Genomic DNA, 24,086 nt, shown 5'->3' with positions numbered 1-24,086 from the left:
GTCTGGAGATCTTATGGTGCATCTGTGGCTGTTTTCAGACATACTAAAGCCGATGGGCCTCTCCAGATTACAGAAGCTTTCCTTGTTTGGCCGGACCCTGTCAAGTGTAGCGGCTATTTGGTATGCAAAACTAGACGACTCCGTCAAGAGGAATTGAGAGGAGATGACTGAGGCCTTCACAGCTCAATACTCCTATAACACGCAGATTGAGTGTGAGAACCCGAATATAAAAATTAAGTAAATAATTAGATAATAATAATTTTACAAATCTCTAATGTTTTATTATGAATCTTTAAGTGCAAATTAAAAATTATTGGAGGATCTTTTAATTAATTTTAAACCTAAAATAAATTTATGGTGAAAGTCATTGATTTAGAAGCAAGATTTATTATTTAAAAAAAAAATGGAGAAGAGGGTGTGACTTGAACTCTAGACCACAAAATAAATAAGTTAAGACTCTTACCATTTGAGTTGCATATAACTTATATATATGTTTTGTATATTTATCTATTTATTTGACCTATGTGTGCCCACCACTAGTATAAAATAAAATAAACACAAACCCTACTTTATTATTTGTTCACCACGTAGGGCAACAACACAGCAGCCACGGGAGAGGGTTTGAGAGAAGGAAAAAAGAAGAAGAAGATGTTGCAATCAAAGAACTTTTGGGTGTGTTGTGTTGTGTGAGATCATCAAAGGTTAGCCCTCCTAGGTTTTCTTCTCTTCTTTCTTTGTTCTTCATCCTTATTCTATAATTATTTTATTCATTCATGGAGAGGTTGTAGGTTTATGTATTTTGTATATATATGTATACACTGTTAAGAAATCTGAGGAACTAAATTTGTGTGTAAAGAATGGGTGTAATTCTTAGTTCAAAAATTCTGCACAGAATCGCAAACTTTAAAAATCAAGAAACCATATCAAACGGATGAATTTTAATCTGAAATTTTTACAGTAGATCAATTACATATTGAATTGCATATCTGAATTTTTTCATAATTTTTGGGAGTGCAAATCTATATAAATTGAGGTATTCAAATCTGTCCAGGAAACCAGTCCGAAACAGTAAATTCGGGAGTGTTGTTCTCTTTGGGTATAAATCCAAAAACTATCAAATTAGTGTCATTAGAACCAGTTACGAGTCTAGTTTCATGCGTTTTTGGCCTTGCATTGATTTCTCGTGTATATTAAGAGAACCGTCAATTTCTTTAAAGTGCGGCAGAAAACAACCTGTTTGGATATAATAAATTGTAGATAATTATTTTGATAAGAAAATCAAGTGAAACTAATTGGGTTTGAAACTTAGGATATATTAGATCATATCTGGAGGTTATTGGAATTTTTCGAATAGCGTGGAGTGGGTTTTGTAATTTTCAAAGTTAGGGAATAGGTTGGGAAGGCTTGTTTGAAATTCTGTTTTATTTTAAAGTCACAATTAATTAAGTTTTGACCGGAACCCATGTCTTGGGTGATTTTAAACCTTGAAGAACATGAACTTAGGTAATATTTAAGAGTAACGGTGAGTTGGGTTGAGCCGTGTTAGTGCGCTTTAGTTGAGGTTACTTAGTTCCTATTTTTTTTAGTATTTTTAAATTAGTTGTGACGTGTAGTTTTTATACTTGGTCCAGGGCACTAGTTGGACTTTTACAATCTATTCGAGGATTATATTATTTTGGTTTCAGGTGAGTAGTTTCATGCTACGTATTTTTATAAATGTTCCCCTACCCTGAACTGTTGGAAAATTAAATTGTTATTTTAAGACTAAACTGTTTTGATAAATTATTATATTATCAATGGAATCAAATTATTTCTGAAACATGTGTGAACTTGGCATACTGTAAACTATTTGTTTTGGTCTCATGTTTATAATGATGAACTACCATATTTTGCGAAACTGATGTGTATTGATTATTGGGACCATGTGTGTATTTAGTCCAGGGAAATTATTCCACTATGTGTGGTGACTCTGGCCACTAGGGAACAGATCCGGGTTGGGCCGTGATGACTCTAGTGCTCAACGATTGTAAGGAAAAGACCTTTAAAAATAACTAGGTGACCTTCAATCGGATCGTCTTTGAGAAAAGGCCCAGGTGCCACCCTGAGGATGACTCTTAGTTCGGTATTGGATCCAACGAGGCTTATAGCCTTGAGAACTGTGTGGCAGATTATTTGTTTTTCTTGGTACCCAGAAAATTATTGGTGTTCATGTTATAATCTGTTTTAAGTGGAAAATATCGTTTATTATGTTCTTGCGAGACATGAGTATTTTAAGTGTTGAACTGTGGAACCTTCTTTTTGAAACAGATTGTATTTACCAAACTGTATGCCAATCTAGTTTCTGTGATATATATCTTATTTTGGAATTGAACCCTGTTTTCAAAACTGTATTTACTATCGATGTTGCTACTCACTGAGCTATCAGCTGACTTAGTTGTTTACCATTTGCAGGTGTTAGAAGGACTTAGAGTGGACTCATGGTGTAGCGGGGACTCAATTGCATGGACCTCTAGGGCATTTATTTAATTTTTTTTAGGTTGCTTTGTCGAGTTTTGTGCATACATTGTGGTTGGGTTTTATTTAGAATCATTTTATTTTGTGGGCGGTTTGTGTCCCATTTAGTATATATATATTTTTATGAAGTTGGTTATGACTTGTTTTTCACTTGTGGTATGTCACTGGATTGAGTGTTGATTTATTTATTTCTGGGCTATCATCACATTTATTCTTTATGGTTTTGGATTTATGTTTAGGCTTACGTGTGCCTTGGGCTAAGTCCCTGTGAACCACGGCCGGTCATGCCCGGATTTGGGGTGTGACAATTGTGGTATCAGAGCTGTAGATTTATCAAGTTACATACCTTGCATTTCATCATTTAGACGAGGTCCGAGTCCCTATAGTCCTTAGTAGTGTTTGGTTAAGTTAGTTTTGTTTAAGCTTGTGTTAAATCATTCTTGATTTCATTTTGAAGGTTAAGAGTTGGCACCTTGATATTTACACAGATTGTCTATTCTTTGTGAGCCTTTGATGTTTGTATTACCGTGTCTACTCCATTAGGAGAAACAGTTGTATTGGGAGATATCTGTAGATCTTGTGTGGTAAACTTGGATGGTTGGATTTTTCTAGTGGATTTGATTTCTTTAGAGATGAAGGATTTTGACGTGATTTTGAGTATGGATTTGTTGACGAAGCATCACGCCTCTGTTGATTGGTTTAGAAAGAGGTTAGTTTTTGCTATGCCAAGGCAACTTGAGTTTTTCTTTCAGGGGGATAGGAAAGGGTCTTCTATCTATTTTACTTCTTCCCTTTAGGCTAATCGAATGTTAAGTAAAGGGTGTCATGATTATTTAGCTTGTGTGGTGAGTATCGAACAACCAGAGTAGAAGTTAGAGGAGTTGCCTGTAGTAAGTGATGTGTTGATTTTTTTCTAAAGGATCTACCTAGATTTCCTCTAGATCGTGAGGTAGAATTTTCCATTAACTTGGTCCCTGACACAACACTTATTTCTAAAGTGCCCTATATAATGGCACCATTGAAGTTGACGGAGTTACAAACTCAGCTATATGAGTTGTTAGACAAAAGTTTTATTAGGCCTAGTGTCTCACCTTGGGGAGCACCTGTGTTGTTTGTGAAGAAGAATGATAGGTTTATGAGATTGTGTATTGATTATAGAGAACCGAACAAAGTCACAGTGGAGAATAGGTATCCTTTGCCATGCATTGATGACCTATTTGACCAATTGCATGGAGCTTAGGTATTCTCTAAGATGGACTTGAGGTCAGGCTATCACTAGTTGAAGGTAAGGAATAAGGATGTTCCTAAGACAGCTTTTAGAATCTGTTATGGGCATTATGAGTTCTTGGTGATGCCTTTTAGTCTCACAAATGCAACAGCCGCATTCATGGATTTGATGAACAGAGTATTCAAACCCTAACTGAATAAATTTGTGGTAGTGTTTATTGATGACGTCCTAATTTATTCGAGGAGTAAGGAAGAGCATGAGTAGCATTTGAGGGTAGTATTGCAGACCCTTAGAGAGAAGAGACTGTATGCAAAATTTAAGAAGTGTGAATTTTGGTTGAGCAGTGTATCCTTTTTGGGTCATGTAGTGAGTAGAGATGGGGTATCTGTGGATAGCACCAAGGTGACAGCAATTGTTGATTGGCCACGACCTACTTCGGTGACGGAGGTACGCAACTTTCTAGGGCTTGCTGGCTATTACAGACAGTTTGTGGAAGGATTCTCCCGTATTGCTTTACCACTTACCAATCTCACCAGGAAAGGGGTAAAGTTTGAGTGGAATGATGATGTGAGCGTAGTTTTCGAGAGTTTAAACAGAGATTAACATCAGCTCCAATCCTTGCCTTACCTACCGTTGGAGGTGGTTTTGTGATTTATAGTGATGCTTCACGATAGGGTTTAGGATGTGTGCTCATGCAGCATGGGAAGGTGATTGCTTATGCGTCACGACAGTTGAAAGTACATGAGAGAAATTATCCTATGCATGACTTGGAGTTAGCAATAGTGATTTTTGCTCTTAAGATCTAGCGACATTATTTGTATGGAGAGTCATGTGAGATTTACATTGATCATAATAATTTGATGTATATTTTCACACAGAAGGAACTAAATTTGAGGCAAGGAAGATGGCTTGAGTTGTTAAAAGATTTTGATGTGAATATTTTGTATCATCCAGGGAAGGAAATGTGGTGGCAGACGCCTTGAGTAGGAAGGTCGCAATTGGAGATATAGCGGCTTTGTGTATTAAGAGTTGTTTTGTGGAAGACATGAGACGTTTGAGGCTTGAGGTTGTTACACCTGATGATAGGGCTTATTGTAGTCAATTGGCAGTTCAGCCGACCTTGAGAGAATGGATTCGTTTACCTTAGGAGATTGACCCCCAATGTAAGCGTATTAAAGGAAAGATGGCAGAGGGTAAGAATGTAGACTTTGTGGTTAGTGATGACCGGTTGCTTAGATTCCGTAGCCGAATTTGTGTTTTTGTTGGTGGTGATTTGATGAAGGAGATTATGGCAGAGGCACATAGTTCTAGTTATAGTTATAGCATTCATCTTGGAAGTACTAAGATGTATCGGGATCTTTATGAACATTTTTGGTGGAATGGCATAAAGGGAGATATTGTAGAATTTGTGGCTCAGTGTTTGGTGTGTCAACAGGTTAAAGTAGAACATCAGAAACTTGCAGGGAAACTACAACCCTTACCTATACCAGAGTGGAAGTGGGATCATGATACCATGGACTTTGTGTGCGGTTACCTCGTACTAGTAGTAATCACGATGCAGTTTGGGTGGTTGTGGATAGATTAACCAAGTCAGCACATTTTATTGCAGTTCGATTGAATTATTCTCTAGCTTGATTTGCATAGTTGTGTGCAAAGGAGATTGTTAGATTGTATGGTGCACCTGTGTCAACAGTGTCAGAACGGGACCCTCGTTTTGTGTCTAAGTTTTGTGGTGTGTTACAGTCAGTTATGGGTACTTGGTTAAATTTTAGTTCAGCTTATCACCCTTAGATAGATGGGGTATCGAAGAGGACTATTCAAACCCTTGAGGATATGTTGAGGGCTTGTGCTTTGGAGTGGAGAGGTAATTGGGATGATTATTTGCCACTCATGGAGTTTGTGTATAATAATAGTTATTATTCTAGTTTGGAAGTAGCTCCTTATGAGGTTTTGCATGGGAGGAAGTATAGGTCTCCTTTGTGTTGGTATGAGGTTGGTGGGAGGCAAATGTTGGGATCTAATTTGGTAGAAAATGCTACACAAAAAATTATCACCATCAAGGAGAGATTATTGACTGCTCAGAGTAGACAAAAAAGTTATGCTGATCATCGTAGGAGAGACTTAGAGTTTCATGTAAGGGATATGGTATTCTCGAAAGTATCACTATGGAAAGGAGTCATCAGGTTTGGAAGCAAAGGAAAGTTGACTCCTAGATACATTGGTCCATTTGAGGTATTGGAGAAGGTTGGTGAGGTTGCGTACTGTGTTGCTCTACCCCCTAGGTTGGCAAGAGTGCATAATGTGTTTCACGTGTCTATGTTGAGGAAATATGTGCACAGTCCGTCGCATATGATAGATTATGAGTCGCTTCAGATTAGAGAGGATTTTTCGTATGAGGAGATACCTGTTCAGATTTTGGATTCGAAAGAGAAAATGTTGCATACAACGGTCATTAAATTGGTTAAGGTACTGTGGCGTAATCCTCTAGTTGAAGAGGCGACTTGGGAACGCGAGGATGAGATGCGCAAAAAGTACCCACATCTATTCTCATGATTTACTCGGGTTAGTTTCGAGGACGAAACTTTTCTTTTAGGGGGGGAGAATGTGAGAACCCGAATATAAAAATTAAGTAAATAATTAGATAATAATAATTTTACAAATCTCAAATATTTTATTATGAATCTTTAAGTGCAAATTAAATATTATTGGAGGATCTTTTAATTAATTTTAAACCTAAAATAAATTTATGGTGAAAGTCATTGATTTAGAAGCAAGATTTATTATTAAAAAAAAATGGAGAAGAGGGTGTGACTTGAACTCTAGACCACAAAATAAATAAGTTAAGACTCTTACCATTTGAGTTGCATATAACTTATATATATGTTTTGTATATTTATCTATTTATTTGACCAATGTGTGCCCACCACTAGTATAAAATAAAATAAACACAAACCCTACTTTATTATTTGTTCACCACATAGGGCAACAACACAGCAGCCACGGGAGAGGGTTTGAGAGAAGGAAAAAAGAAGAAGAAGATGTTGCAATCAAAGAACTTTTGGGTGTGTTGTGTTGTGTGTGATCATCAAAGGTTAGCCCTCCTAGGTTTTCTTCTCTTCTTTCTTTGTTCTTCATCCTTATTCTATAATTATTTCATTCATTCGTGGAGAGGTTGTAGGTTTATGTATTTTGTATATATATGTATACACTGTTAAGAAATCTGAGGAGCTAAATTTATGTGTAAAGAATGGGTGTAATTCTTAGTTCAAAAATTCTGCACAGAATCGCAAACTTTAAAAATCAAGAAACCATATCAAATGGATGAATTTTAATCTGAACTTTTTACAGTAGATCAATTACATATTGAATTGCATATCTGAATTTGTTCATAATTTTTGGGAGTGCAAATCTATATAAATTGAGGTATTCAAATCTGTCCAGGAAACCAGTCCGAAACAGTAAATTCGGGAGTGTTGTTCTCTTTGGGTATAAATCCAAAAACTATCAAATTAGTGTCATTAGAACCGGTTACGAGTCTAGTTTCATGCGTTTTTGGCCTTGCATTGATTGCTCGTGTATATTAAGAGAACTGTCAATTTCTTTAAAGTGTGGCAGAAAACAACCTATTTGGATATAATAAATTGTAGATAATTATTTTGATAAGAAAATCAAGTGAAACTAATTGGGTTTAAAACTTAGGATATATTAGATCATATCTGGAGGTTATTGGAATTTTTCGAATAGCGTGGAGTGGGTTTTGTAATTTTCAAAGTTAGCGAATAGGTTGGGAAGTCTTGTTTGAAATTCTGTTTTATTTTAAAGTCACAATTAATTAAGTTTTGATTGGAACCCATGTCTTGGGCGATTTTAAACCTTGAAGAACATGAACTTAGGTAATATTTAAGAGTAACGGTGAGTTGGGTTGAGCCGTGTTAGTGCGCTTTAGTTGAGGTTACTTAGTTCCTATTTTTTTTAGTATTTTAAAATTAGTTGTGACGTGTAGTTTTTATACTTGGTTCAGGGCAGTAGTTGGACTTTTACAGTCTATTCGAGGATTATATTATTTCGGTTTCAGGTGAGTAGTTTCATGCTACGTATTTTTATAAATGTTCCCCTACCCTGAACTGTTGGAAAATTAAATTGTTATTTTAAGACTAAACTGTTTTGATAAATTATTATATTATCAATGGAATCAAATTATTTCTGAAACATGTGTGAATTTCGCATACTGTAAACTATTTGTTTTGGTCTCATGTTTATAATGATGAACTACCATATTTTGCGAAACTGATGTGTATTGATTATTGGGACCATGTGTGTATTTAGTCCAGGGAAATTATTCCACTATGTGTGGTGACTCTGGTCACTAGGGAACAGATCCGGGTTGGGCCGTGATGACTCTAGTGCTCAACGATTGTAAGGAAAAGACCTTTAAAAATAACTAGGTGACCTTCAATCGGATCGTCTTTGAGAAAAGGCCCAGGTGCCACCCTGAGGATGACTCTTAGTTCGGTATTGGATCCAATGGGACTTATAGCCTTGAGAACTGTGTGGCAGATTATTTGTTTTTCTTGGTACCCATAAATTATTGGTGTTCATGTTATAATCTGTTTTAAGTGGAAAGTATCGTTTATCATGTTCTTGCGAGACATGAGTATTTTGAACTGTGGAACCTTCTTTTTGAAACAGATTGTATTTACCAAACTGTATGCAAATCTAGTTTCTGTGATATATATCTTATTTTGGAATTGAACCCTGTTTTCAAAACTGTATTTACTATCCATGTTGCTACTCACTGAGCTCTCAGCTGACTTAGTTGTTTACCATTTGCAGGTGTTAGAAGGACTTAGAGTGGACTCATGGCGTAGCGGGGACTCAATTGCATGGACCTCTAGGGCATTTATCTAATTTGTTTTCGGTTGCTTTGTCGAGTTTTGTGCATATATTGTGGTTGGGTTTTATTTAGAATCATTTTATTTTGTGGGCGGTTTGTGTCCCATTTAGTATATATATATTCTTAGGAAGTTGGTTATGACTTGTTTTTCACTTGTGGTATGTCACTGGATTGAGTGTTGATTTATTTATTTCTGGGCTATCATCACATTTATTCTTTATGGTTTTGGATTTATGTTTAGGCTTACGTGTGCCTTGGGCTAAGTCCCTGTGGGCCATGGCCGGTCATGCCCGGATTTGGGGTGTGACATTGAGATTACAACCCATGATCTTGAGACCACTAGGCAAGAGCCGAAGGAGAGTTTCTCCGATTTTGTAACCCGGTGGAGGGCTAAGGCCTCGATGAAGACCATCAGGCCTATTGACAAAGATCAGATTCGGATGGTTGTGCGCAATCTCCAGCCCAAGCTCATACAGAAGATGATCGTTCTCCTCCTCCCCACCTTTGCAGATCTACATGAGAATGGGGTAGAGATTGAGGACGCTATGAAGCAGGGCCTCATTGACCAGGAGAAGGAGCAGCCTAAGAGGGCGTTTTCCTGCAGTTTGAATGCGACCACCAGTGGTGATGTAGCTGCAAGATCTTCTGAAGTGGGCATGGTCACCACCACCGTATCAAAAATAGCTACCACATTCGCCGGTGCGTCCGGAAGTAGCTCACAAAAAACCAAATATCCACCTCGAGTCAAGAGGGTTTTTACCCCACTTTATATACCTTTGTCAAAGGCTCTAGAGGTCTTACTCCGGAAGGGATATCTGAAACCATTAGAACAACAGCCTCTACTCGATCCTATCCCTCCAAAGCATGACCAGACTAAATACTGTGCCTACCATCAACAAACCGGTCATGACACTGACAGTTACTTTCGTCTTCGCTATGATGTACAAGATCTGTTTGACAACAAGGTCATCGCCGCACCAGCTCAGCAAAGCCTATCGCCACTGGATAAGTGAACTTGGGGGATAGTACGAATATGTGATCAGGGGATGAACCACCTGTGGGCGACACTCAGTTTACTCCAGATGTGGCGTATGGCACGCACTGTTTTGAGCATTTGTGAATGATGGTTTTTGTACTTTTTGACTCGAGTATTGAGTCAGTTTTGTTATGTCATTTAGAGTTTGTCCCGTTGTATAGAGTCCGTCTTTTCATACTTAGTCAGTTGGGTCTATCTTGTTGTATTGAGTCAGTCCTATTTTGTTAGAGTCGGGTGATCCTGGGGGCGTTACCGCAGATATCACTATTTTGTTTTGTGTTTGTCTTTTCGCTTTCTTTTGAGTCTGTTTCTGCCGGGGAGCCAGTTACACCAGAAGACCTAATTGAAACAGCTGTGGTTTTCATGCTTTTGTGCTTGTTTCTGCTTTGAGCCTGTTGTGCCAGCAAACTTGAATGAAACGACAGTGCTTTTCACCTGCTTTTCTGTGCCTTTAAGTCATTACATCGACCCAAGTTTTTCAAAACCTTTCTGAACATTGTGATGAAAACGAAGAGGAAGGAATTCCTCGGGTTTTGTAAAATTTGATCAATTGAGAGAAAGAGAGGCGTGCTAAGCCCTTAATGAATGAGATCATGTTTGTTAATGTGAGTACTGAGAAGGATCCTGGCTTGATCCAGATTGGTTCCGCACTGTCTTCAGCGTGAGCGACTAGGCGCTTTCTTAAAAGATTTCAAAAAATGTTTTGCGCGGTCCTGCGAAGACCTGTGTGGAATCGCTCTTGAGATTGTGCAGCTTAGGATCGCTCTTAGCCCCGAGAGTCGACCCCTCACTTTCAAACCTTGAACTTGAATTCAGAATGTTCAACGGTCAACTACAATGTGAGGCCTGTGTGGCCAGATTCAAAGCAGCCCTCGAACTAGGGGCAGGGAAGTCAGATCGAGAAGATTAGATATCGTCAAAAGAAACTTGCAAAGCTAGATCAGAAGCACCCCTCGAACTAGGGGCAAAATGCCAAAAAGTGCTCGAAGAGTCAAAAAATTGGAATGTTTCTCAAGCTAACAAAAATCAACAAGAATGCCAAATCCCAGAAGGAAGGAAAGAAGAAAGTATTGCTGAAGGATAACCGAGTTCCTATCCACAACACTAGGGGCAAATTCAGCCCTCCATTGGATGGACTTCTACATCATCAGCGAACAGCAGCCATTCTCTTGGATTCAGATGGCTCTAAGATCTCAAACCATTCAACATGGACAAAGCTAAACATTTACCCTTGAGATGCTCGCTGGGCCGAAAACCCGGAAGGGTGACCCAGGCAAAAGTTAGAGCAAGAAAAAGACGAAAAAGAACAACAAAAAAAAAAGAAAAGAAAAATGCGAAGAATAAAAAAAAGAAAAGAAGAAAAATGAAGAAAATGAAAAGAATTGAAAAGAAAAGAAGAACATAGCTCGTAAGGTTGAAAACCCGGAAGGGTGGCCTTGGCAAAAGTTAGAGCGTAAAAAGAGAGGTTAAATACCCGAGTGTATCTTAATCCCGAACTACGTAAGGCTTGATTCCCATGTTTGAGATACGTAGGCAACTTCATTCTGAAGTCCAGCCATAAAACACTTCAAATTCAACTGTCCTGTCTATGAGATTGAACGGATCATCTTTGTCATTACTATATCCAAGAGTTCGGTTGTGACCTTCACCATGAGAACTGGTTACAGTGTGCTGCGGTACTATTCAAACAAGGGGTAACTTTCCGTTGTCATACAGTGTTCTGCGTTCCTATTCAAACAAGGGGCAACTTTCTGTTGTCGTGTAGTGTCCTTCAGACAAGGGGCAATTTTCCATTGTTTTTGGATCTGAGGTTGTGCATCTCAAGAGTCAATTCTACGTTGGTCAAGCAGTGGCCATTTGCAAAAATAGTTTTTGAGAATTTTTACTAAGGTTGACTAATTCTCTCGAAAATTATTCCATTTTTCCAAAACTGGACCATTTTCTTGAACCTAAAAAGGAAAATTTTCAGTGCTCATAACCTAACTTGCATGATTTTAAATCAGAAAATCGAACAAGCATGTTAATCTAACTTTCATGTTGGTCAAAATTGTTTTAGCAGAACGTCAAAAACAAAAAATGGTCAAAATAATGAACAAAGGGCATAGTTAAGTCAGGTATTCTGTCTTTTCCCTATTGTCAACATACTTGCCAGAAAGGGCACTGTATCTGACAGAAAAGGGCACAGCAGAAGCTAACAGCAAAATGCCGAAAGTTCTCTCATCCTCCAAGCAGCGAGGTATGAAGCTAAGTGCGAAGCACGAACCGGAATGGAGCAGGATATTCCATTCCCTCATCTGGATAGATCTAATCACGTCCAAACACCCTAGTAGAGCATCGTCAACCAATGTCAATTGCAGATCTGTTGCACATCTAACCGCACCAGAACCCCTCTATGGGGGAAGTTCACTGTTGTGAGCAGAAGAAAGACAATCTAGCAGAATGCTAGGGGCAAGAGCCTGCAACTTCTTGTTTATCCATCAACCACCCAGGGGAGGGATAAAAAATGAGAGATTGAAGAATAGAGAGATGTGCGCTGAGAGGAAAAGTGAGGAAAGGGCTTTTTTAGAGAAAAAATAGAGCCTGAGGGCCCAGTGATGTGAGAATCATAAATGAGAAAGGGTGGGAAACAATACCCAGAAAAATAAGCTCCCTGTGCACGTCTGAGTGTCGTGTCTTTTTGTTTTATCTCGATTATTGTTTTGAGTCGTTTTGAGTATTACTCAATGTGTTTAGGTTGTTTACCTTTTGTTTTCCGTTGTTGAGTCGTAGTGCGCTGTGTTCATTCGTAGGCTCAATACCCCGGTCAAGAACTCATCTCTCAATTTCAAAAATAAAATCGTTTTGCGCTCCGAGTGCCGTGCCGTTCTCCACATCTGTGCAAAACAAGATTCGTTCTTTCGTAAAACCGCAGGGTTCAACCCAGGTCATGTGGGAACAGTAAAACCAGGACCAATCTGAAGCTATATAGGTTCCAGACTACAAAGCAAAAGAAAAGAGGGAAAATGTCGGGTATCTAAGTTTGTTTCAACTTTAGTAAGTTCTGAGATTGTATTCCGTGTGTACCTCTTCAGGTCTTGCCAATGCTCCGAAGTATGAGTGTGCCTCCACCTCAAGCTCAAGATCAAGTCTGCTTCAAGCTAGAATGGCAATCAAAAGTGCTCTCCCTGAGTACCATTCCCTGCCAGAGGCATCATGGCTATGTTCATAATGAGTTCCTAGGAGACCAACTACAACAGTGGAAACTAGAGTTCGAATGGTTGTTGCCTAGAACGCAAAGGTTCGGGATTTCCGAGACTAAAGTCTTGTTTAAATACTCAGGGGCGTGTCCTTGGCTTGAAATCTGTATGGAAGCCCCATACGTTGAGATAGCGTGTATGCATCTCAATTCTAGGTACTGAACTAACCTAGTCTGTCACCCCGTTGGAGAATAGGGAAAGTTGTGAATATGATCAGGAAAAAGGCAGCATCCAAAGTGTTCTACATGAAGAACCCTTGTCAGTATTTCAGAGCCTTTGTACTGTAAGTTGAAGGTAAGTGTTCGAAGAGCACGAGGGGAGATCCCCGTCAGAGTAGAGCGGTTCATCGCCACTCACCCCATGAGGTGCTTTCTAAAGCGCCGCTAGGTTTGTTTATTGCATTCCTTAAACATCACGCATTGTATTGCATTGTACCTATCAAGTTTCTTTCTCATTCATGCACGGTATTGTATGTTTAGTTCATTTGAAACTGGCACAACCAGGCGATATTGTATGTACGGTTCATTCAAAGAAGTTTCGTTTAAGGTCATTCACCTTAGTGTATCCATCACACTTCATTCACTTTAGTGTATCCATCACACACTTCATTCACCTTAGTGTATCTATCACACTACATTTACTTTTGTGTATCCATCACACTTGTTCACTTAGTGCATCTATCACACTTTGTGTTCGCCTATTGTGTATCCATCACACTTGTTCACTTAGTGCATCTATCATACTTCGTGTTCACCTTTAGTGTATCCATCACATTACATTTACTTTTGTGTATCCGTCACACTTGTTCACTTAGTTCATCTATCACACTTGGTGTTCACCTTTAGTGTATCTATCATACTTGTTCACTTAGTGCATCTATCACACTTTGTGCTCACCTTTTGTGTATCCATCACACTTGTTTACTTAGTGCATCTATCAAACTTTGTGTTCACCTTTTGTGTATCCATCACACTGTTCACTTAGTGCATCTGTCACACTTCGTGTTCACCTTTTGTGTATCCATCACACTTGTTCACTTAGTGCATCTATCACACTCCGTGTTCACCTTTTGTGTATCCATCACACTTGTTCACTTAGTGCATCTATCATACTTCGTGTTCACCTTTAGTGTATCTATCATACTTGTTCACTAAGTGCATCTATCACACTTTGTGTTCACCTTTTGTGTATCCATCACACTTTGTTCACTTAGTGCATCTATCACACTTTGTGTTCTCCTTTTGTGTATCCATGACACTTTGTTCACTAAGTGCATCTATCACACTTTGTGTTCACCTTTTGTGTATCCATCTCACTTTGTTCACTAAGTGCATCTATCACACTTTGTGTTCACCATTTGTGTATCTATCACACACTCACATTGTGTATTAATCACACGTTTACTTTGTGTATCTATCACACGCTCGCTTTGTGTATCCATCACATGTCCACTTTGTGTATCTATCACACGTTTGCTTAGTGTATCTATCACACTTCGCTTGCTTTGTGTATCCATCACACGTTCACTTAAGTGTATCTATCACTACACTCGCTTAGTGTATCTATCGCACATACTTACACACTCTGTGTATCTATCACACTTCGTTCACTTTTGTGTGTCTATCGCACATGCTCGCTAAGATTGCATAATCATCTTACATCCTTTCTACATGTAATGTAGTTTGGTTTTTCTCCACTTGCTTAAAACTGTTGCATTTATTGTGTATAATTACTTCATTACAACTTTTCTTTGCATGATCATGAGTAATGTTCAGCTTCGTGCATGTCTCTTGCATTTTGCCCCTGCCTGCGGGCACATTTCTTTGTTATCTCGCCTGTTTGTCTAAGTCTTCGGCCTTGTCAAAAATGGGTCGTCTCTGGGCTTTGACATTCACTCCCGTCATGTATGACTTTCAAGTTCTGTCAAAGAGGGGCAACTATAGACACCCCATTTTTGACCGACCTTAAGACTCAGACGTCATCGATTGAGCGCTCGGTGATTGCGCATGTTGTGTTCATTTTAAGGTTTTGGAGTTCTTGGCTGAGAGCCTCGCCTCCGGACCTCAGGACCCTTTGTACTTTGACTCAGTCTGCAGACTAAGTTTTGTTTTCTCTTCCTGGAGGGAGGGAGAGGTCTTGTAGACCATCTCTCAGTGGTCGTAGGCTATTTTTCCGTGGTCGTAGGCCACTGTTCCCATTTGGAGACTAGTTTCTGGTTTTCGGAGCCGTCGGTCGTACGCCTTGGTTCGGGACCGCTTAACATTCTCCGTTTGGCACGGTTTTTGGAACACACCTTGTTTCCTTTGTCTAGAGGGACACTGTGGTCTGGGAGACCACTTTTGTGGTCGTACGCTACTTTTTGTGCTCAACAGCCAGTTTTCGAGGCTCCTGGCCGGGCGTCTTGCCTTCCGAACTCTCGTTTTGCATCCGTGTTGGTTCGTTCTTGGCACAAACCTTGTTTTCCTTGTTTGCAAGTGGTACAAGGGTGGGAAACCAGCTTTTTTACTTGGAGACCACTTTTCTCCCCGCCAGCCGGTTTACTGGTCGGGAAACTGGTTTTCTTGGTCTTTGGGCCACATTTTCTGGTTTCCCACCCCACCATTGGCTTGCTTTCAGTGTGGAGACCACCAATTCCCCCTGTCGACCAGCTTTTATTCTGGGAGACCACTTTAGGTGGTCGGCCGACCACTTAAAGTAGCAGGCCGACCACCTTTTCTGGTTGGCCCCTTTCCCCCTGTTTTGTCAGACTGTGTGGATGCCAGCTGTGCCAGCTGGAGGGCACAGGTTGTATCCTCCATATACGTGTGTGGAGGGATTACATCCATGTTTAGCTTCTCCAAGAAGCTTGAACCCTTTGTTTCTTCTATATGAGGGGCTCTCCCTCTCCTTGAACCAGGTTCAGCAAATTTCCTAAGGTTCAAGTATATACTTCCCCCTATATCTCTATATTTTGGACCAAAAGTGTTTATTGCTCTCGACCTTTAGCACCCCAACTCTTAGCCATACATCCTTACCATTGAACTGATGTTCCTAGAGGTTATTTTTGGAGGTTAAAAGGGTGGTTTTTGGCTAAGGAACTTGCTGGTTTTGCTGAGCTTCAAGGGTAATCTATTTTCTCTCTTTTTAAGCTTTGTCTTGATCACTCTCTTAGCCATACTTGCATGCTTATTTGAGCTTCATTGTCAACTGAAAAAAGCTCCATATTTAAGTGTTTTTCATGTTTGTTTAAGGCTCTTTTGGTGCTGAGGGTCATCTTCCCTCTTGCATGCCCTATTTGGCCTTTGTTTTTGTGCCATGCCATAAGGCCTTTGAGTTAACCCTTGCATGGCGTTCTAGTCACTGAAATCCAGTGGATTTTTAGTGGTTGGTATGTAGTTTTGAGGCCCTAAATCAGAGAGGGGTGACCCTCTCTCTTTTGGTCTTATTTGCTTGCATTTTTGGCCTTTCAAAGGAGCATATGTTTTCATAATTTCAAGGCTCAGTTCGGGCACTTTTTGGTGACTTTTAGGGCCTTCCTAGACTCTGTCTATGGCTTCTTTGGTCACCTTGGGTTTGCCTCTTGCATGTGTAGAGTAATCCCTTTTGTGGCTTATCAAAGTAGCATGTCATTCTTGCATGTATTGGTCATATTTCTGTGGGTTTTTGGTCATCATTTCGCATGCCATGACTCTGTTTTTGGCTGGTTTGGTAGCCTCTCACATGCTTCATATGCTTGTAGTGTAAATCATGTTTACTAGCTTAGAATGCATGATGTTTTGGCCCTCAATTCTAGCATATTTTGGCCATGCTCCAACCTGGTTTTGTTTATATTTTGGGCTGCCTTAGCTCTATTTTGAGGCCACTTGGTCGAAAGATGCGATGCATGCTTGTAGTGTAATAGCCTTGACTAGCTTCGAGTTTTGAAGTCCCTTGCATGCTTAACTTGAGGTATTTTCATGTTTTGGCATCATCGAGCATGATATTTCAGAGCATATAGGGCTGTCATACTTCCATGTTTCCCACTCTTTAAGTGCCCTTCAGAGTTGTGCTTTTATACCCTATTTTGTGAGCCATTGCATGAGCTTCATTTTTATGCCTTTCAAGCCATCATCCCAATTCATTTTGCTACTGTTTTGGGCCTGCATAGGGTCTGTTTGGAGTTGGCTTGGCCATTTGAACATTGCCTTGCATGCCTATAGTGTAATACACTTCACTAGTTTCGATGCTTGAGCCACTCAACATGCATTACATGAGTTGTTTGCATAATCCGAAGTCATTTTGTATGTCATTTCAGAGCTGAAACATGTGTGATTGCACTCCATATTTCATCCTTTCAATGCGTTTGGAAAGTTGTGTTTCGTGCCTTAGACTTGGGGCCGTTGCATTATGCTTGATCGTATGTGTTTTGATGCCTTATTTCCATCATCTATTGGCCACTGATTTGGGTGTGGCTGAGGCCCATCCATTTTGGTTTAAGTCCATTTTGCGTTAAGTATGCCATTGTAGTTCATAGCATTGAGTATGCCATGTTGTCGCATGATTGATCATTGTATTGTGCATGCCTTGTTCATCTCATTGTGTATGTTAGTTTTTATGTGTATTGTGTATGCTAAGTGTCATGTGCATAGAATATGCCATTGTTAGTTCATAGCATTGTGTATGCTAGTTGCATGTTTGCATTTTATCCCTTGCATTTTGCATGACTTTGTTGCATTGCATTGAGATTACATGCTAGAGTCGCATTGGTGCATGCCTTGTTTGTTGCATTGTGTTTGGAATAGGGGTTAGTCCAAACACGGGGAACAAGGGACGTTTCATGCTTGAAATGATGAAACGTGCCTCGATTCCCGGTCGCCGACACTCTTGACTACCCATGACAGAGTTATTGGCTTTAGGTGCTTGCATGTGCATTCATTTCACATTGAGTTGTGCAATTCGACTCATGGGCCATCATGCATCGAGATGCGTGATTGGTGGCCCGAGGGTCAAGGACTACACTCCCTTGAGCTTATGCAATCATGGGGAGAGTGGTTGTGCACACATGTGTTGCGAATACCTTACCTTCTCTCTCTCTTGCCTTCTGCTACAGAAAACCAGAAACCAGGGGCAGAAACTGGTCGGCCGACCAGATTTAGTGGCTGGACGACCACTTTTTCTGGTTTTTCACCACAGAAGTGGTCGGCAGGTGGTCTCCAAGGCTAATAGCTGGTCGGCAGCCTTCCCACAGATTCCCAGGGTGGAGTTTCAGCCTTCTGGGGCTTTGTGCAGTGTTCTGAGGTCAATTGCAAATAGAGGCAAGTCGGGGCGTCGCGAGAGATTTCCGAACAAGGCAATTCAAGCATGCATGCATCCTTTGTCATTCAAAGCAGAGCTGGGGCAGCCCATATTCATTTAGTTTGCATACTCATTTAGATTGCTTACTTAGTTAATGTTGTGTAATAAGTAGTTGTAACTTGTTATTCATTTCGTCATGTAATAACTAGTTTAATTTAATTAACTTAGATTAGCTAGCTGGTTCTGTATTATTTATTCGGACCCTCCATTGAGAGGGCAAATTTTGTAATAAGTGTGCGTGTGTGTGATGCATGTCTTCCAACCCCCACTTCTTTCTCTCTTTTTTTTACCAGCTTACGATGGTTAGTTTTAGGGCATGTTTCAATTAGCATCCTTATGCTCGCATGTTTGCATCCATTCATATTTCTTGCATGCACCAGGCTCAGCGCATCATACTAACTGCATCGTATTTCAATTCCAAGTTGAATGTGTGTTATCTGTAGCATCTCATATGCCATCTTAGAATAGCCGAGTCTATCTTAGTTGCATTTTGCATGTGTTGCATTAGCCACCTTAAACATGAACTAGGATCATGCATTGATTTCTAACATAGGTTTTGTTTTGGCTCGGAGTACTCGGTAAGTGTTTATGCTTTAGCATCCTTGCATGTATGTGAGTGACTGCTATGATAGCATGCTTACCATGAGGCTATTTGCTTATGTGATATAACTGCCTGATTACCTGTGGGTGAAGGTTGGATTACTTGAATGGGAACAATTCATTGATTGCGAGTTTTAAGCCCACTTGAGAGTGGCAAATCACCATATTTTCTAAGTGTAGACACCCCATTTTTGACCGTCCTCAAGACTTGGACGTCACCATTGGAACACTTGGTGATTACCCTTGTTTGTGTTCGTCTTGAGTTCCCAGAGGTCTCGGTTGCGTGCCTTGCCTCAGGATCTCTCGACTCGACCGTGTTGTGTCTGGTTTTGCACCAAACACTTGTGTTTTGCCTTTGAGGGGCAGGGAATGCCTTGTGAGGCATCCCCACACATCACCGGCCATGGCTTGAGGCCACCGGCCAGTGATTCTATGCCATCGGCAATATATATTGCCGGTCGGCACTCTTTGTTGCCGGTCGGCCATTTATTTTGTCAAAGTGGCAATTTTGGATGGCCGACCACTGTTCATCTACTTTTAGTAGATATTTTGTGCCAGCTGTGATAGCTGGCACCCACTCTGTTCCCCTCCATACACGTGTATGGAGGGATTTCCCTCTTGGATGGCTTGTTTTGGAAGCCTTACAAGAGGGAATTGCCTATAAGAAGAGGCTTCCTCTCTTGGCATTAGGGTTAGACAACATTTTTAGAGAGCTTTGACATTAGGGTTAGGAATTTGTATCTATTTCATCTCTATATTTCCCTCTCTTATTAGTTTAGTGTGTATTTGGTCTTACTTTTGCACACAAACACCCACCATTACACCTTGTCTTGGTTATTGGAGTTCTTGGAGCTGGTTTGGAGCTGAAGAAGCTGCTGGAGCTTCAATTGTGAAGAAAGTCTTCAAGGGTAACAACTTTGCCCCTTTTTACCCCTTTCTTGCATAGCCTTTTAGCTTACTTTGCAACTGTATTTGAGCTTTGTGTATAACATAAAAAATTTCTATTTTTAGGCCCTCTAAATAGTTGTTTAAGGTTGCTTCAAGCTTTGGGGTTGTTTGACCCCTCTTAAGCCTTGTAAGGCTCCATTTTGTGCCATTTTGGGAGAGCTCCGAGACCTTGGTGTTTGGGCCTCCTCACCACTGAAATCTTGAGGGATTTCAGAGGTGAGGATGGTGCCTTGAGGTCCCAAGAAGGAGAGGGCCACCCCCTCTCCTTGTTGTCCTTGAAAAGGACACTTTTTGCCTCTTGAGGGAGCACCTAGCTTAGGCTCTTGTTGACCATGCCTTAGCTGTTCTTTATGCATATTTTGCCATGAAATAGCATTGTTTTAAGTTGGTTTTGGTACACCATGCTTGCCTAGCATACATGCCTTGTAATGCCATTTTGTTGCCTTAACATGCCTTAGGTTGTGAACCATTGTTCTAGCATGTTTTAGGCTTGGCATTGTGAAGATTTCATGTTTATTTTGCCTTGATTAAGGTCTGTCCTTAGTTGTTTGGGTCGACTTTGGCATGCATTGTATAGCCCCTTTGCATTTTAGCTTGTTGGCCTTAAGGGTATGAGTGTATAGAATGCATTACTTGCTTTGATTTAGTGGGTTGGGACCATTTTCCATGTCATTTCAGTCCACTTAGTATATGCTTGTATGCTTGTATTTCATGGCCCCTTTGATGTGTCAAAGGCTTGTGTTGCATGCTCCATGTTTTGGTCATTGTGCATGATTTTGAATTCAAGTCATTTAGATGCCATCTAAGCAATCCTTTGGGCTTTGTTTTATGTGCTAAAACTCTGTTTTTGGTCATTGGATTCATGCCATGTTTGGTCTTGTTAAGTGTGGTTCAATACCCCTTTAGCTTCCTTTGAATCTTGGACTTTGCTTGCATACCTTGATTGCTTTGTTTGGGTTGGTTTGGCACCATGTTCTTGCATGATTTTCAAGGCTTAGTTCACATGCTAATTGTCCATGTTATGCCTCTTTCAAGTGTCCTTGAGAGTTTCCCTTTTGTGCTTAAGTGTCTAGGTCTTAACATGTGCATGCGTGTATGTGTGTTGGCCCTCATGTTTGAGCACTTTGGCCGCTGATTTAGGCTTGTTTGAGAGTGGCCTAATTTAGTTTAAGTCCGTCTCCTTGGTTGTTTGCATGCTTACCTTACATGTTTGCTTGCATACTTGCATAAATGCATTGCATGCCCATGTTGGATGCTAGTTCACATGCCTAGGTTGCACTCCATCTAGCATGCATGCCTTGTTCCTTGATTTAGTGATGGGAGTTGGGCTTTTGTTTGTTGGTTTGCATTGCATTTGAAATCAACATGCATAATTTGGTCACTTGGGCCATCACGCATTGAAATGCGCGATTGACGGTCCGAGAACCAAGGACCGTGTCCCTTTGAGTCATAAACATGATAAGGGGTATGGTTGGTGCATACATTGCTTGGATTGCATTGCCATGCAAAGCTCTGTCCTCTGCTGCTGTCAAACAAATTCTGCAGGAACTTTTTGCCGATCGACTGCACATAGTGCCGACCGGTAATCCATCTGTGGCCGACATCTTCATCAACAGCCGATGATCACATCTGACTGCTGGTGGCCATTCTCCTCAGCCGGTGGTGTCTCCCAATGTCCAGAGAAGCAATTCTGAGACTTTGGCAGTTTTCAGAGAAGCAGAGCAGGGAAAACAGAGGCAGCCTACACATGGCAGTGGACTTCCGAGCAAGACCCGAGCACGCGTGCATTAAGCCCTCTTCCCGAGGCCCTTTTTCTTGCTTTCTTAAATTAATTAATTTGTTTAATTAATTTAGTTGGTCTGTAATAATTAATTAGCTAGGATAGTTAATTCATTATTCGAATTGTATTATTCTTTTGGTCCCTCCGAACGAGGGCGAATCTGTAATAAGTGTGGGTGAGTGTGTGCATGTCTTCCAACCCCCACCTCTTTCTCCCTTTTACTTACCTGCTTTGATGGTTAGTAATAGGTCAGGTTTAATTTAGCATACCTTATGCTATGCATGCATGCATCATTCATCAGTATTGCATGCACCGGGCTCAGTGCATCATGCTAACTGTATTAGTATTTCAAATCTAATTTGAATACATGCTACTTGTGCATTTTCACATGTCATTCATAGAATAGCCGAGCCTACTCTAGTGAAATTCCGTATGCGTTGCATTAGACATTTAAACATGGACTTGGATCATGCATTGATTGCTAACGAGTTCTTTGTTTTGGCACGAAGTACGATGTAAGTATTTATGCTTTAGCATCCTTACATGCGTGTGAGTGTTGCCATGATAGCATGATTACCATGAGGCTAGCTGCTTATGTGATATAATTGCTTGAATGCCTGTGGGTGAAGGTTGGATTGTCTGAGTGGGAATGGCTCATTGAAATCCGTGTTTTAGCCTACTTGCGAGTAGCAAATTCCAAAACATTTTTCCAATCGGACATGCAATGCTTATTCCCAAATTAGGCAACCTAGTCTATACTTTTGTGCTGTGCGCGTAACATAGTAATTCTAGGCTAATAATCGGGTTAAGAACACATAATGTTTTCAAAAACGGATATCACGGTTAGTAGAGGCCAATCTTCGGATCGGGCGAGAGGGGGTGCTCATAGCTGACCTTCCCCAATCGTACCCAAGTTCCCGAGCCGAGGCAACTTTGGTGATGACGGACACGTGGCCTTTGGCACCGAGTCAGGGTTTCCTAAATTCCCCCAAAATAAAATATTTAGGTGGCGACTCTGTATCTGGCAAAGCAGTCCATGTTTGGCACTTCTTTCAAAAAAATTTGTTTTCTCAAAACGATTTGCCAGATTTGGACTCTTTGGTTCAGATTAAGAACCGTGACACAAATTGAGTCCGAACTGTAGCATGAGGCCACGGGCGCGTCCACAGTTTCTGGCGACTCTGCTGGGGAGTTTAGAGACCTTGACTCGAACTCGTGATATCCTGTTTTGATTTCATTTATGTGTCTCTTTGCATTGCATGTGCATTGGTGCGCCTAGGACACCGTGTTTGCCATCTGCCATTCCTGAACGGTTTGCCGGAGGCTTGTCTTGTCAAGACATGACCATAAGGCTGACCGGTTATGGGCCCTGACAGTATGGGAACACAAACCCCGGTTTTTACCGAGGCACCCTTTTCGACCATTCGACCTAGTGCATATTCGGATCTATAGTGACCATTCCAAGCTAGGACAGGTTGCCCACCCGATTATAGGTTGTTTGAAACCGCTGCGTGCATAGTGAAACCCTAGCTCCTGACAAAATAGGACAGGGAAACCCTACCCCAACATAGGGGTGTTTTGGCTCTCACTTATCTGCTATGTGCTTTAGAGTGTGTCTCTACAGGAACGTACATATCAGTTTGCAAGATCGAGTATTAGTCCCGAGGGCACCAGTATCAGTGTTGTTGAGAAATCAGTTATCTGCGGGTATCAAGTTCAGCTTTGGGAAGAGTGATTCTGGGGAACAGTGATCGGTAGTAAAGTGCAGTTGTTCGGCTACGCCTGTGATTGATCTGTTTGGGCTGAAATGCTATTTGTTTTTCCTTTTAGTTCAGGAGTATCCAGAGAATTGATACAGAATAGCTAGCGTTCCCCCTTGCTGAGGCAGGACTTATGATGACGTAGAATTCAGAAGAGATTGTGGTTATGATAGCTACGCTAGATCAAGGGATCAACTTACGGGATGAAACCAATGTTGATGTATCGCATCTGCCCAGGTCGCCTGTCGCGCACCCGGTCTGGACCCCCCAGTTGTATCAGGCTCGTGAGCCCACTACATTCGAGCTAATGGGAATGATTGGTGACCTCCAGAGATCTGTGGCCGATCTGGCCTATGGAATGTCGGCTTCGCCGCCAGTGGCACCGTATGCCGGGAATTTCATACCACAGGAGCCCCCGCTACTGGGGCAGATTGTGATAGAGCTCAGCCAACCAGAGGTTGCTTCCAGCTATAGCAACGACGTGTCAGCAACAACCGGGCTTCGCTCTGATGCAGTAACCCAAACCCCCGATCAAGCTGAGGCCAGAGACAAGAACAAAATGAAGGCAGATGCCGATCCCATTGAACAACTACTGTGGGCAGTCGAGGCTTAGAAAGACGGGGGGATGAACAAGCAACTGATATCCGCAGTTGTGGCAAAAATTGTGGAGGACGCTTTCCCCACTCCACCTGAGGGTAGTTCAAGTCAGTCAGAAAACCGGGACGGACCCCGTCATGCCAGAATAGTTCCTTTCATTCCCAACCCTGTACTCGGGAA

General features: G+C 41.0%; 1 protein-coding gene across 1 annotated transcript; it reads left to right on the top strand.

The window, feature by feature from the left end:
* The first annotated feature begins 4,925 nt into the window (after positions 1-4,925).
* LOC145813260 (uncharacterized) lies at positions 4,926-5,533 on the top strand. Its single transcript, XM_082908553.1, has 3 exons — positions 4,926-5,039; positions 5,178-5,279; positions 5,387-5,533. The coding sequence occupies exons 1-3, from the start codon at positions 4,926-4,928 to the stop codon at positions 5,531-5,533; spliced, it is 363 nt and encodes a 120-aa protein (XP_082764679.1).
* Positions 5,534-24,086: the final 18,553 nt, after the last annotated feature.

This window comes from Camellia sinensis, chromosome 1, assembly GCF_055761805.1.
Source record: "Camellia sinensis isolate YWXY chromosome 1, ASM5576180v1, whole genome shotgun sequence".
NCBI lineage: Eukaryota > Viridiplantae > Streptophyta > Magnoliopsida > Ericales > Theaceae > Camellia > Camellia sinensis.
This window is presented reverse-complemented; position numbering and strand designations above follow the sequence as displayed.